This window comes from Meriones unguiculatus, chromosome 19, assembly GCF_030254825.1.
Source record: "Meriones unguiculatus strain TT.TT164.6M chromosome 19, Bangor_MerUng_6.1, whole genome shotgun sequence".
NCBI classification, from domain to species: domain Eukaryota; kingdom Metazoa; phylum Chordata; class Mammalia; order Rodentia; family Muridae; genus Meriones; species Meriones unguiculatus.
In genome coordinates this window covers 28,575,782-28,590,617 of record NC_083366.1, presented here as the reverse complement: position 1 = coordinate 28,590,617, position 14,836 = coordinate 28,575,782, and the positions used below count along the sequence as shown (strand labels likewise).

Genomic DNA, 14,836 nt, shown 5'->3' with positions numbered 1-14,836 from the left:
AGAAGAGGGAGAAAACAGGGAACAGGACAGCAGCCTATCGCAGGTGGCCTCTGAAAGAGTCTACCCAGCAGGACATCAAAACATATGCTGAGATTAATAGCCAAACTTTTTGAAAATTGCAGGGAATCTTATGAAAGAAGGGGGAGATAGAAAGACCTAGAGGAAGCTACACAAGGAGAGCAACAGAACCAAAAAATCTGGGCCCAGGGGTCTTTTCTGAGACTGATACTCCAAACAAGGACCATGCATGGAGATAACTTAGAACCCCTGTACAGAAGTAGCCCATGGCAGCTCAGTGTCCAAGAGGGTTCCCCAATAATAGGACCAGAGACCATCTCTGACATGAACTTATGGGCTGGCTCTTTGATCACCTCCACCTGAGGGGGGAGCAGCCTTACCAGGCCACAGAGGAAGACAAAGAAGCCAGTCCTGATGAGATCTGATAGACTAGGGTCAGATGGAAGGAGAGGAAGCCCTCCCCTATCATTGGACTGGGGGAGGGGCATAGGAGAAAAAGAAGGAGGAGAAGGGATTGGGAGGGGGTCGGGGAGAGGGCTACAGCTGGGATACAAAGTGAATAAACTGTAATTAATAAAAATAAAATTAAAAATTAAAAAAACCCAAATCCAAATATTTCTATTAATTTCCAAACATTTCTCCAAGATAGAAAAAGCTGATAATATTACTGTTTAGAAATTCCTTGTGTGTGTCCTCTGTGGCAGTAACTCCTCACATCATAATCAATTTTCCTTATCACTAGTAAAATAGATCTATCAATTAATGTCTTTTCCGTTATCAATTTTATCTGGGTTTATAATGGAAACCTTCAAGCACACACAAAGATGGAGATAAGAAATTCTCATGTGTAAATCATCCAATGTTAATAATTAACAGAGGGCTGGAGAGATGGCTCAGAGGTTAAGAGTACTGCCTGCTCTTCCAGAGGTCCTGAGTTCAATTCCCAGCAACCACATGGTGGCTCACAACCATCTATAATAAGATCCAGTGTCCTCTTCTGGCGTGCAAGTGTATATGCAGATTGAACATTGTATACATAATAAATAAATAAAATATATATTTAAAAAATAATAATTAACAGAGTTTGACCATGCTGACCCCATCAATTCTACAATTATCCTCACTATAAAATACATATTCATAAAAATGTTTATACCCATGGAACCCAGCATAAGACACACACACAGTATCACACATATGAATACACATAAGGGTCATATATATGCTCAAATACCTATTTCTATATTCATACACATCAGGACACTCACATACCATACACTGGCATATAAGAAAGTATTTGATATACTATGTATACAATAGCACTTTAGCCAAGGGATACCATTTCTAAAGCAGCCCCTCCTCACCCTGGCAGGCAGCTGCTCATCTCCTTTTACCCTCAGCAGCTCCACTCCTATTTTCCTTCTATTTCTGTGGCTCAAGATCCCAAGTCTACTGAGTGCCTCTCTCAACATGCCACTGTGTTTGCCTTAAGTGGTAAAATATGCAAGACTCTGGCATTGCTCCTTCCAGAGGTTCTATCTGAAATGGTATTGGAAACATTGCTTGTTTTTGTTTGTTTGTTTTCAGACACAGTCTCATTCAGTAGCCCAACTGACCTCATCCGTTTCAGTATCCCTCTTGCTGGATTTACAGGAAAGTGCCACATAACCCATCCCTTTTGGAAACATTTACTAACATAAGCAACCAAACATCTATGATTTGAGTTCTCTGGAGCAAACAAGACAAAGGCTCAGGCAGCAACAGATCCTTTTGGCTGTTACACACCTGTTCAAATTACAGCAGAAAGGGAGTGACCAGGCCAGAACCTGGTCTGGCCCAGTAAACCTGTTCTGTCCTCTCATCACTGACATACAGTCAGATTCTTCATTCTGCCAGCCTGGTTGGGTCTTTGCAGTCACTATCCCTTTGTATCCAGACCATCAACACCAGTGTATAGCCTTTGTTCCTCAAGAACATGTTGGCATAGCCTACTTTTCAGGTTAGCAAATCCATTTGGCTAACAGAAATTCATATAGGTTCAGTTACCATGAGATATTTGTCTTTTTCCACATATACAGTGACAATTCAAGTCCCACTAACAAGGTTATAGGTTTGCTTTCTCTTGTCCTCTTCCCCTGTCTTGTTTACAAGCTATAAGTCGAGTCACCAACTTCTCCTGGTAAAGATACCTAGATGTTTCCATTTCACTACCAGGAATAAAGGGAAAAAAAATGAAAGCAAGTTGTTACTTAGTCATTAAACAATATTTAGGACTAAGAATGAGAGATGTTCAATAGGGCCTTTAAGGGAACTCCAGTGGCCACTGAACAGGCAGATGCAAGCATTAGGCTTTACATACTTTATCACCTACTCACACACTTGTATTATTTCACTTCTAATTGCAACCAAGCAAGAAAAGTCAAGTAAAGATAAGAAAACTGTGCACAGGCACTATGTTCTACATGCATGGGCAGGGAAGAAAGTTCAGTAGAACTGTCAGGGAAATGCAAATTAAGACTACAGGGAGATTATTTCACACCCATTGGCATGGCTTTTTATCAAACAGGCAAAAAGTAACAGGTGAAGACAAGACTGAAATCCCAAGAAATGGTGCAGGGATTCCTAAAAACACTAACACCAGAGTTTGACTGCAGACAGTAGGTCATATTAGACAGGTGATTAAACCGTCAATTAGACAGGTGATTAAACAACTACACACTATTAGCTTCTTATTGGTCCCAGAGTAAGAATACTCTATAAAGAGAAACAGCAACTTTAGTCATCACAGGTGAACCCGGGACTTGACAATGTCAGGACAACTAAACACAAACAAAAACTACCACCTACAATCAAGATAAATCAAAGAACTATCATGTACCTGGCTTTCTATGCAGTGACACTAAGGAATGAGAAAATGGTTCATAATAAGTTGAAATAAGACAGTTCCATGCTGTGCTATAAAATAAACTTAAGCTCCACCTCTGAGAAGTTTCACACCTGCAGATGAAACATGCTGTGTGTGTGAATAACTGTTCACATAATAGATGAAACTGATGAAAATGTGTTCTGAGCCTTAAAGACAGTGAGAACATGTGACTGCTCTTGCACAGCGAAGATAAAAAGCCATTTACAAAACTGTAGTCTGCACATTCACTTGCCACTGAGCCTGTCACTTCCCTCTAATAGAGCTTAATTGAACAAGTTCTTTACCTTTCTTGTGAGTGGCACTTCAATGGGGACAGGAACAACTTCAGCCAGCAAGCAACCATAGAAGGCCACCATAAAAGCAGCAGGGTCATTGTTGGGGAACACTAGTGCCACCTGGAGACACAACAGCAGGATTATCTTTCCACAGACAACAGGATGAAAATTCCAAGCCCCCAACACAATGGTACAGGCCTGTCAGACCACTGAGGAAGCTAGGAAAGACGGACTATAAATTCAGGGCAAGCACAAGCTACAGAGCAAGAATCTATTTCAAAAGTGATAGATGCTGAGAAAATTGTTTCCTGTAAAACGAATAGTAAAAGATATTTTAAAAACTACCCCATACTTTTTCTTCATCTTACATGGAAGAGAAACATTAACAGCTATCAATAACAGTACTATTACCAGACAATAGTTCATTTTACTCTTTGCTTCTTATCTTCCATAGCCATGTAATTTTCATATAAATAAAAACAATGGGCATAATATATGGGTTTTAACTCTTTTCACTCATCTATATAAATAACTCTGTGTATTCTGATATAGTTCTCACAGTTAAAATTAAATGCGTATATAATTCTTCAGGTAGATGGGCAAAAGCTTGGGAGCTAGACTCGGTTGAATTTAATTCAGGTCCTAAGTTATTTCTTAGTTATGGGATCTTATGCACAATTTTGGCCTCTCTAAACCTTTTTCCTTAATATGGAAAAAGGAAAAAGAGCAATAATATAAACTGCACCTGATTGTCATGATAAAGGGCAAATGACATAGGGTTTACAGAGTGCAGTGTGAAGCATGACGCATCACATGTGTCTATAAATATGTAATCCTCACATTATCAGCCCTGGTATTAATTTCAACATCAGACTTTTAATGCTGATGGGTATGCTCACTATCTCCTGCTGTAAGTATTTCATTGTACCTGGTGTTCCCATGCTCATCCAACTTGCTCAGTTTAGCCTCTCCAAGAGTATAACCCACCACACAATAATGCTGAATGTAATTTTAAAATAGAATTTTCCAAAACTCTGTAACAATATGACAAATCCTCAGAATAACAGGTTTTTTTTTCTTTTTGATTCCTTTCATTTTCCATATTTACCTTTTCACATCTTCCTGTGTTCCCTGGAATTTGACACAAAGTTTCTTAATATGTTTTCACATTTCAGCATATTCTTTTAGAATTGTGTTTCCTTTATATTCATAGGTAATAAATATGTGCCAATTTCTCCATACCTTTTTAAAAGAACTGAGACAGTTCTGGTATGGATATACCTTCTAAGAAATGTGTTAGGTGGTTTATAATTATAAAAGTATCAGAAAAATCTACTCATGCAAACTAGAAAGGCTATGACTTTCTTAAGCAGTATCTTTTGGGATGGTCATCCTACATGCAAACTGTCACTGATTATCACTATGTGGTACATAACTGTTGGCAGCACAGCCAAATTAAATATTTATTCTATCTCAATGCTCTCTTAAATGTTCCTTCCTACTTGGTTAGAAGGGGTTTCCTATATGATAAGAAGTTTTTCTGTTTGGTTGGTTAATTTATTTATTTTTTTGTTGTTGCTGTTTTTATTTTTTAGTTTTGTTTATTTGGATTACCACTATGCCCTTCAGGATGAAGTCTCTGTTATCACATAAGCTCCTCTAGTATGCTGCTGTACCTTCAGTGTTAACTCTTTACAAACCATGTGGGTGTATTTTCACAGGCACAGAAATCCAATTATTTAGCATATACACATCATTTTGGAAGTTTTTTATTTTGGAGTTCTAATTGGTTTCTTTAAAAATGTTCTACGTAGGCCTTATTAATTTTGTTAAGAATATTTGACTAGCATTTTTAATATCCAAGATAAATAGGCTAGCTTAAAAGTATCCTTAGGGCAGTTATGAAGTCAGGAGTAAAATCTTAACTTGGTCATAGTGGCTCTTTCGTAATACAGGATAGTTGGTGAAAGCAAAATTAAGTTTTGAAATACATTATCTCTTTTCTACATGGCTAGAAAACAAGTCGGAAAAAGAACAAAATGATGTATTTGTATATGTAAGCATATCAACAAAACTGATTCTATGAGACTAATGTGTATCTGCCTTCATTTGAGGAAGTCAGTGTGTACTGATAGCACATTTTCAGATGCAGAGGCTCATAAAGATACAAGAGACAATTATACATTTGTAATGTTCCCAGGTGACTGCCATATATGATTTCTTCCCACAAAGTGGTTCAAGAAGTCTAAGGAAACTGATTAAAACAGCAAAATACACCAAACTTCCCAATCTGATGGTCACACCTAATCCTAAAGAACGCATACTTGCCTTTCATGTCTAACCTTACTCTACTAAGGAGGAAGGACAGGCTAAATTCTGGAATTGTAAAAGAGAGGTTGTCTAGTTATTTGAATCTCACTTACCCTGTCTCCAGGTCGTACCATAGGCTCTTGCTTTGTACCTAGTTTATGTAGAATATTATAAGCAACCTTCATACTTCTTGTCCATAGTTTTCCTGTTGATAAAGCAAAAACATGCAAACAACTTAACAATATACACACATTTTTCAGCTACACACAACTGTGAATATTAAACTACTGAGCATTTTTGAAGTCTAGTTCATGTATCTATTCTGCTCAGTATATATTGTTGGAAATAACTGTCACATGGGAAATTACTGACAAAAAGTGGGACAGGAAAAAATACTATAAAACTGAAAGCTAAAAATGCACTAAGTAGTAGTAGTAGACATTTAAAAAAACAGCAGAGAGACAGAAGCATATGGAGGAAGAAGGGAGGGAGGGAGGGAAAAGGAGAGGAGGAGAGGGAGAGGAGAGAGAGACAGGAAAATTTAATTGTAGCATATTTAGCCTTTATTGTGCTTGGCCTATGACAAGGAAGGAGTTGATGGGACATGAGGCCACAAGTTTCTCATTAGTTAATAGTATACAGCAACAAGATGGTAAGGATAGGATCTGAAATATCCTCTTTCACAGACAAAGTTTACCCAAGATTTTGTTTTTATTTTTAATTTTGTTGTTTTTATTTTTCATTTAAGTTCCTACAATCAGGATAAAAAATAAGTACTAAAGACAGTCACATTAACAGAGGATAATCAGAACAAGGCCTTAACATTTTTTAATTCCTCTTAGTATATGAAGCACTTATTATAAAGTCCTAGCTTAAAATTTTTTAAAAATCTGTATTTCTAATGGATTAATATGGAGTCCCAGTGAGAGTATTAAAAGCTCTATCCATCTCTTAATGGTGCACTGTCTTGGGCAATGAACACAAACTCGGTAAAAATTGCTCCGACTGGTCATTCAAAGCCTGATCCCCTGCAAGCTGTAAACTTCTGAGTGAACATTTTCTAATCTTGGAGCTTGGAGATTTTGGATGAAGAACCTATGCACTTGAAAAAAATGCAAATTTTTATAATCAATTTTAAAATTCTGAACTCTAGAAAAAAAATTTAAGTCAAATGCAAATATAAAAAAATGTTAAGTTTTAAGGCAGGTTTTTTTCCCTTAAAAGTTTCTAGAAATTTTATTTAATAACAGAAATAAACTCTGAAAGACTTTGACATTCCAAGCCTCAATCCTATGCTCCTACATTTCCAGGTAATCATGAACACATCATGAGCATAAAGGAAAACAGATTTCAAATCTAAAGAGAGTACTCTATATATAAGGCATTTTACAGCACAGTCTAAGATACTCAACTATTAAGAGCTTTCAAAATGAATCAAAGTTCTGGCCAAAACATTCATGTAAAAGTTATGTAATGCAGATCAATCTAATTACATCTCAATATAGTCAATGTCTAGTTTTCTTGGGTAAACAGAACTTTCTTTGGCTTATAACACATTTTTTTTTAAATTAAAAAACTAACCAACCAAATCAAAGCAAACAAATTAAAAAAAAAAAAAACAACAAACCTTTGTTTTATTTCATATTAGAACTGTAGCTACTGGCGTTAATGTTGCTATTATTTACCATTCACAGTATTCATCTACTTATGTGCCCCTTAGTGGATAGTGAACAAGGAGAATGCTTTATCTCTCATTAATCTAATTCCCAGAATATTTCCTGATTCTCAGTATATGCTAAACACCTAGTGGGGGAAAGTCATTAATGTCATAGGTAAGAACCAATCAAGTCCACATTCATGGTATGCAACTCAACATAACTCTAAAGTATTTCATTATTAGATGTTAAAATTTCATTCATGTTCTCTTCCTCATCTCAACCCTATAGATCTATAAGGTCACTTGATATCTTATTTGGGGAGTATACTTATCTATCAATGATCATCAGCTCACGATAAACAATACAGGGAGTTGGGTTTTTTCCCATAAATATTTTAAGACTTCAGACCTTCCTTACTGTGAACAAAACTAGGGAACTATTATAGCTAAATAATTTCAATTTGTTGTCACTGAATCAAAGAAAAAGTAATATGCCGTAAACAAACCAGTCAATTAAAACTATTACAGTTAGCTAAATGCTTCAACTTCATTTTCTGCTGAGACTCTTAGAAGTTGTTATCATTATGCAATCACACACAACCTAGTTTTACATAGACTCTCGTGAAAAGTGTAAAATGCAAACTTTGAGCAAAATTCTTCAAATATACTTAGTATTTTCACATCTTGTAATTTTCACAGAAAAGGAAACTGAATTAAGTACAGTTGCCAGTATAATCAAAGAGAATAAGCACTTCCAGTGTGGTTGACAAGGATGAGTCTCTTTAGCTTCTCTTGGAGTTTAATCAGATCTAGACTACTGTGCAGAGAATGTAACTGCAGAGAAAAAACATAAATGGAAATGGAAGGAGTAATACAGTTATTAGAAGTGCACATCATCTATAGAACTGGAGCAAGAATAGGACAGACTTACCAGCAACAACAGTAAGGTGGTGGAAAGATGAATTCCTAACTCAGGCAGCTAAATCCTTGCCATACCTGAAGTAACTCAGAATGGATGAGGAGGAGCTCATGAAGTTCCATCCTCTACCTGATGAGCTATTGGCAACTAATGTCTCCTAGGGTCAGAAGAGTCAGTTTTCTTCAGGGACTCAGGCACTGAGAAGCTACACATGCTCCAGTGTATGGTCCTATGGCCACGCATATATAGATAGCTTTACATGAACTCAGTGGGTATCAGAGGAAAAAAAAAATAAGCACATTAAGCTGTGAGTAAAAATAGGTAGTGGAGATAGGGAAGGAATTGAAAGGAAAAGAATGCGAAATAGATTTGATCAAAATATGTCACATGGATGTATGATATTAGATATTTTAAAATAAAAAGATAAATAGGAACGCTTATGTATTAGAAAAGCAAAATGTACTTAAAGGTATGTTAACAAAACAAGAGGAGGTATAAAGATGGTAGTTTCTACCATGTGAGAAATGAAAAAAAAAAAAAAAGCACTGTGCAGCATGGTTTATTTTCAGTAATTAAGATTATGGTGTTTCATGAGTGCTATTTCATATACTTCCTATTTCTATTGCAATTTGAAGACAAGTATCAGATCTTTTATAAGTTTACTCTATGTTTTCTACTAAATAAGTCTAAATTTTTCAGACAAGAATTCTGCTGCCTCAGGACTTGACAGAAAATTAAATTTGGGGATACAGGGATACTTGAAGGCTTTAAATACTATAGCCCTTCAATTATATCAATTTGCTCAGGCATTAGAACAACTCATATTTAATGAGCTTTGTTTTCTTTGTGTTTTCTCAGAAATAACCAATTTATGGTTCATTTATTTTTGTTTCTCACAGATAACACATATATAGTATTCATTGTGTCAGCCAACACTTACATACGTATAAGGTAAGATTTAAAAATTTCTTACATTTGAATACTTTGTAATATATTCTTAACAAGCAAAAATGAAGATTGACCCCCTAGCATATGACTGACAATGTTAAAATACAGCAAAATATAACTGACTTACAAGCAGGAGTTACAACATTCTGGGTACAGGTGTGATGCATATGTAAGAATAAATATTGCTCAAAGCAAAAATCTATTTCTTGTACCTCAAACTTATCATAGCCTTATCAGTAGGGCAAAGAAGCAAGCACTAGCTTCCTCAAACAGTCAACAGAGAGGAGCTACAGTTTTACTCTTGTATGACAGACTTCTTGAGAACTCAGTTTCATTCAACTCTGACTTCCCAAGCCAAAGTGCTGCACCATGTACAGCACAAACTTAATCTTCTTAAACTTAGTCAATGATTGCAGGTCACCAGAATGCACACAACTTCTGGAATAAACACAAAAGCTGGTGCTAGGGTTGCCCCTACCCTCAACAGACACACACACATACACAGGTAGGAGGCATTGGCTGTAAAGCATCACCAACTCCAAATACATAATTAGGTTTCAGAATTAATTTGGCCAGGCATGAGGGTCACACAGAAAAAGTCTTCTCTTTTCTAACAACACACTTAAAACACACACACACACACACACACACACACACACACACACCAAAGCTCATGCTAAGTCACAGATAATATTTTCTATCTATTTTAAAATGTCCAAAATAGCCACAAATATAAAGGGACTGTAAAAAACTACTGCCAAACCCCAAATACTCCTAAGCCAAAATCCCACTTTGGTATGAAATGTACAGGTGCAGCTGTGGTACCACTCCCAAAATGCTGGGTTATTCTTAGTTCCATTACTTAACATAACATCTGACTCTTAACCTTGGTTACTAATTTAAAACTCAAGCTCATTCCTCAAAATTATCCAAAGTGTTTGTGATACAAAAACAAAGCCACAGTTAAAAAAAAAAACAAAAACAAACAAACAAAAAAACACTGTCTAATGTCATACATGCAGATGTAAATGAGGCATTTGTTCTTGTAGCTATGGAGTTTATTAATTCTTTGAAAAGCTGAAGCCAGTAGTATGAAAATAACTGTAATCTGTATTCTCCATGGTGATGAGACTAAGAAAAAGACCGCTCTCAAGCACAGCTGGCCTTGTGCAAAAGTTTAGTCTGCATTAACTAGACTGTGAGAAGAATTAAGTGAAACCTGTTTCTCTGGCTTTTTGTACTGTGTATCCAGATTTTGCTGTTTCTGAGTGAGAGATGTGAAAGTGGAGCCAGTCAGACACAATCATAAATGCTGTGAATCTAAATGTTGAAATAATAGAAGACTAGAATCTCTGAAGTTTAAAAAGTCAGAATTCTAAAAGTAAAGTGCAAATATTGAAATCCCAACACAAATTTTACTAAAAATTTCTTTAAAGTTTCATCTACTTTTAAATCAGAAAAAAAAAGGCACCCCAAATATAAATGCGTCACCCAAATGTGTTTTTTCCTCCTCCCTTCAGTAGCAGTTATGTGCAGGGATAGCAAAGGACGGAGAGTGAACCTTATAGGATTTCTATAAGTGACATTATGGGATTACCATAAGTGAGGATGTACAGAGGTTTTCCATTTGTGTCCATAGTGGTCAGGCAGGGGGCCTTCGGTGAGATGGTCCCCCATCGTTGTAGTGCAGCTTCTAAAGAGGGTGGCCAGTTTGTGACTACTCCCAACTGCTCCCCTCTTGTGGCCAGCATCTGGGCGCCCTCTGGCTTTGGTTGGTTTGGATCTGGTTGTTGAACTAAATACAAGATTTTAAAGAAAAATACATTCATTTAGTATGATTTTGTTTTTTAGTTGTTTATAACAAAAAACTAAGAGATTCATACTTAAACCATAAGTGTATCAGCTGAAAGCAAATGTGCTTTTCTAGAATCAAACCATTCTGGATGTAACAAAAGCATTGAACTCTTACAATTTCCAAGGCAACACAGAATGGAAAACTTAGGTGGGTGTGAGAACATTTGTGGATAACAGACAAAACTGAACCATATGCCTACAGTCTCACATTTAAATGCATGGGTTTAAAGTTCTAATTGTTAGCACACAGTATTCAAAACTCCAAAAGGCTCAACTCTTACATTATATTTTTCCCTTTAAATGGCAAGTACAGGCAGAAATCATCTACAAATACTGTGAATAACAAAAGCACGGTGAAAGTATTTTCATGAGTAAAACTAAATGCCTCATCAAAAGAATACACTGTCCCTCTTCTTTTAGTTTAGATAGGTACGAAACTGAAATCATTTCCCCTATTTCTAGAAAAGTATTCTGTCAGAGTTTGAGTTATTACTTCAACTTGCTATCCAGAAAACCAATTGAGTCTTCCATAAATTTTTCCATTTTCTCCATTTTCATGTGTATATATGCATGATGTGCATGTGTGGATATGTGGTCATGTGTATACATGAGTGTACATGTGCAGGCTGTAGATTGATGTGAGCAATTGTCTTCCAGTATTCCTCAACCCAGAACTCACAAATGAGGCCAGTGTCACTCACCAGATTTCTCTGGTGACCTCATCTGTACTTTCCAAAACCTCACTGTACATGAATTCCAGTGATCTGAAATCCTATCTTCACACTTGTACCCAAGTACTTTATCCCCTTAGGCATCTATCTCCCCATTCCTCAGATGAGTCTTAAATTCAGTTCACAAATAAAAAGAAGTTTGGGTTTGATCCAAATACAGATCTATTTTGTTTCAATTTTAAGTTGTCTAGTTGAAGCCTCCCCATTCATTCTAAGTAAGGTGGGGACAGAGTCCCCAGAATGCTTCTCCAATCTCATCAACTTGTGTAGAAAGTAACCTTTGGCTTTGAGCCAAGGATTGCTATAATTTCATTTTGCTTTGATATCATGGCACTAAGTCCTTACAAAGAGGCCTAAATCACAGAACAGAGTTACATTCCACTGAGGGGGCAGATGGATTCAAAGCTCTAACTGCTCAGTACTTGGTGTACCATTCAGATATGCAATGGGAACAGCAACCTACACTCTGACTTAGAACTCTATTATTGAGGGAAGACAAGATTACCACTCTTAACAAAATAAAGTCACTTTACTCAGAATGCAGCATTATATAAAGAACTATAAAACCTCATAAAAGAGGTAGAAAAAAATTACCTTCTAACAATTCCTCAAAGTCATCAACAAAGAATTCCCGCAATGGTGGCCGCTTCGGTCGTTTAAGGGTATTAACAAGCTGCTGAATTTTTGCTGATACCCGACTACTTACTGGTACACCTGAAAAATAGGAACCACAGTGTTAATAATAATAAAAATAAATAAAAAATAAAAAAACTCTGGAAAAAAATAAAAGAACTTATGAAGAAATTCGCAAATAACAGTACTTTTGTTTCCTGTAGTAGGAATAGAGCTTATCCATGCTAGAAAAAGTGTCTAAGCTCTGATCCGTACCCTCATCACATCAAACAAATTTTTTGTCTTAAAATATACTTTTAGAATTGAAAAATAATTATAACTCTGAAAACATGTAAAAATAGCCATAATTCTCAATATCTAAACATAGTATTGTCTCATCAATTAGTCCCAATCAGTTTGGTTCAGATGAATCCAAGACCAGCAATTTAGAAGCTTAGGTGCGAATGTTAGTAAAAACCCTGGGAATGATTCTGAGGTGAGGGTGTGTACAGTAAGAAACACTGGACTACATACAGTAGTCAGAATTTATCCAGTTCTGACAGATATTTAATTCTGAAACTTGCCATATTTCAAAGAAGACAAAAGTTTTAAAAATAATGACAAGAATAATATCAATAATCAGTTTCAACAATGGTTATACTGTAGAACTAGCCAACTCGGTACAATAGAAGGACAGCCAATTCTGTAAGAAATGGGATGGCTACTGTTTTAATGTATATTTATGAATAAGAAATATTAGAATCTCAGGTGTGGAAGATACAATGGAAGGAATCTATGTATCCGTCAAAGAAAATAATAAATCTAAAAAATTCCTGACACAAACCATCCAAGGAATCCAAGACAACATAAAAAAACAAAACCTAAGAATAATAGAAATAGAGGAAAAAGAAGATTCCCTCCTCCAAGGCCCAGAAAATGTTTTCAACAAAATCATAGAAGAAAATTTCCCCAACTTAAAGGGGAGGCCTATAAGAATACAAGAGGCCTACAGAACACCCAATAAATTAGACCAGAAAAGAAAATCCTCCCGTCACACAAAAATCAAAACGGTAAGTATAGAGAACAAAGAAAAAATACTAAAAGCTGCAAGGGAAAAAGGCCAAGTAACATATAATGGCAAACCCATAAGAATCACACCTGACTTCTCAACAGAAACTATGAAAGCCAGAAGAGCCTGGATAGATATCATGCAGACCCTAAGAGAACACAGATGTCAGCCTAGGCTACTGCACCCATCAAAACTCTCAGTCCTCATAAAGATATTCAACGACAAAAACAAATTTCAACAATGCCTACACACAAATCCAGCGTTACAAAAGATACTAGAAGGAAAAATACAACCCAAGAAAACTAACCACTTTCAAGAAAACAGAGGAAATAAATAACCTCACTAAGCAAAACAAAAAGTAGCCAAACACACAAACACACTACCACAGCCAACATCAACATCAAAGGATCTAACAGACACTGCTCATTAATCTCCCTCAATATCAATGGACTCAATTCTCTAATAAAAAAAAACACAGACTAACAGAATGGATGCGTAAACAAGACCCAACAATCTGTTCAATACAAGAAACACACCTAAATCACAAAGATAGATAATACCTGAGAGTAAAGGGATGGAAGATGGTTTTCCAAGGAAATGGACCCAAGAAGCAAGCAAGAGTAGCCATTCTAATATATAATAAATTACATTTTCAACTAAAATTAATCAAAAGAAATAGGGAAGAACACTTCATACTCATCAAGGGAAAAATCCACCAGGAAGATATCATAATCCTGAACACCTATGCCCCAAATGCAAGGGCACCCACATTTGTAAAAGAAACTTTAATAAAACTTAAACCACATATAGATCTCCACACATTAATAGTGGGAGGCATCAACACCCCACTCTCAACAAAGGACAGGTCAACAAAACAGAAATTAAACAAAGAAACAATAACTCTGACACAAGTCATGAATCAAATGGACCTGACAGACATTTACAGAACCTTACACCCAAACACAAAAGAATTTACCTTCTTCTCAGCACCTCATGGAACCTTCTCCAAAATAGACCATATAGTTGGTCACAAAGCAAGCCTCAACAGATACAAGAAGATTGAAATAATCCCTTGTATTCTATCTGATCACCATGGACTAAAGCTGTACCTCAATGACAAAAATAGCAAAAGGCCTACACACCCATGGAAACTGAACAACTTGGACTAAATGACAGCTGGGTCAGAGAAGAAATAAAGAAAGAAAGTAAAGACTTCCTAGAATTCAATGAAAATGAAATCACAACATATCCAAACTTATGGGCCACAATGAAAGCAGTGCTAAGAGGAAAGTTCATAGTACTAAGTGCCTTCAAGAAGAAATTCGAAAAATTGCATGGAAGCAACTTAATGGCTCACTTAAAAGCCCTAGAAAAAAAAGAAGCAGACACACCAAACAGGAGTAGACAGCTGGAAATAATCAAACTCAGGGCTGAAATCAATAAATTAGAAACAATTCAAAGAATCAATGAAAGCAAGAGCTGGTTCTTTGAGAAAATCAACAAGATAGACAAACCCT

The 14,836-nt window shown here is 36.1% G+C and overlaps 1 protein-coding gene across 6 annotated transcripts in view; it reads right to left on the bottom strand.

Annotated features, from left to right (window-relative positions):
• The window catches only part of Dip2c (disco interacting protein 2 homolog C), a 408,243-nt gene that overhangs the window by 117,180 nt on the left and 276,227 nt on the right, over window positions 1–14,836 (bottom strand). For all 6 annotated transcript variants that reach the window (XM_060372683.1, XM_060372685.1, XM_060372684.1 and 3 more), the window contains 4 exons: window positions 12,233–12,352; window positions 10,651–10,848; window positions 5,643–5,734; window positions 3,229–3,339 (listed from right to left, as the gene is read on the bottom strand). In XM_060372683.1, the coding sequence (XP_060228666.1) occupies window positions 3,229–3,339; window positions 5,643–5,734; window positions 10,651–10,848; window positions 12,233–12,352 (521 nt within the window). The remainder of the gene's footprint in view (window positions 1–3,228; window positions 3,340–5,642; window positions 5,735–10,650; window positions 10,849–12,232; window positions 12,353–14,836) is intronic.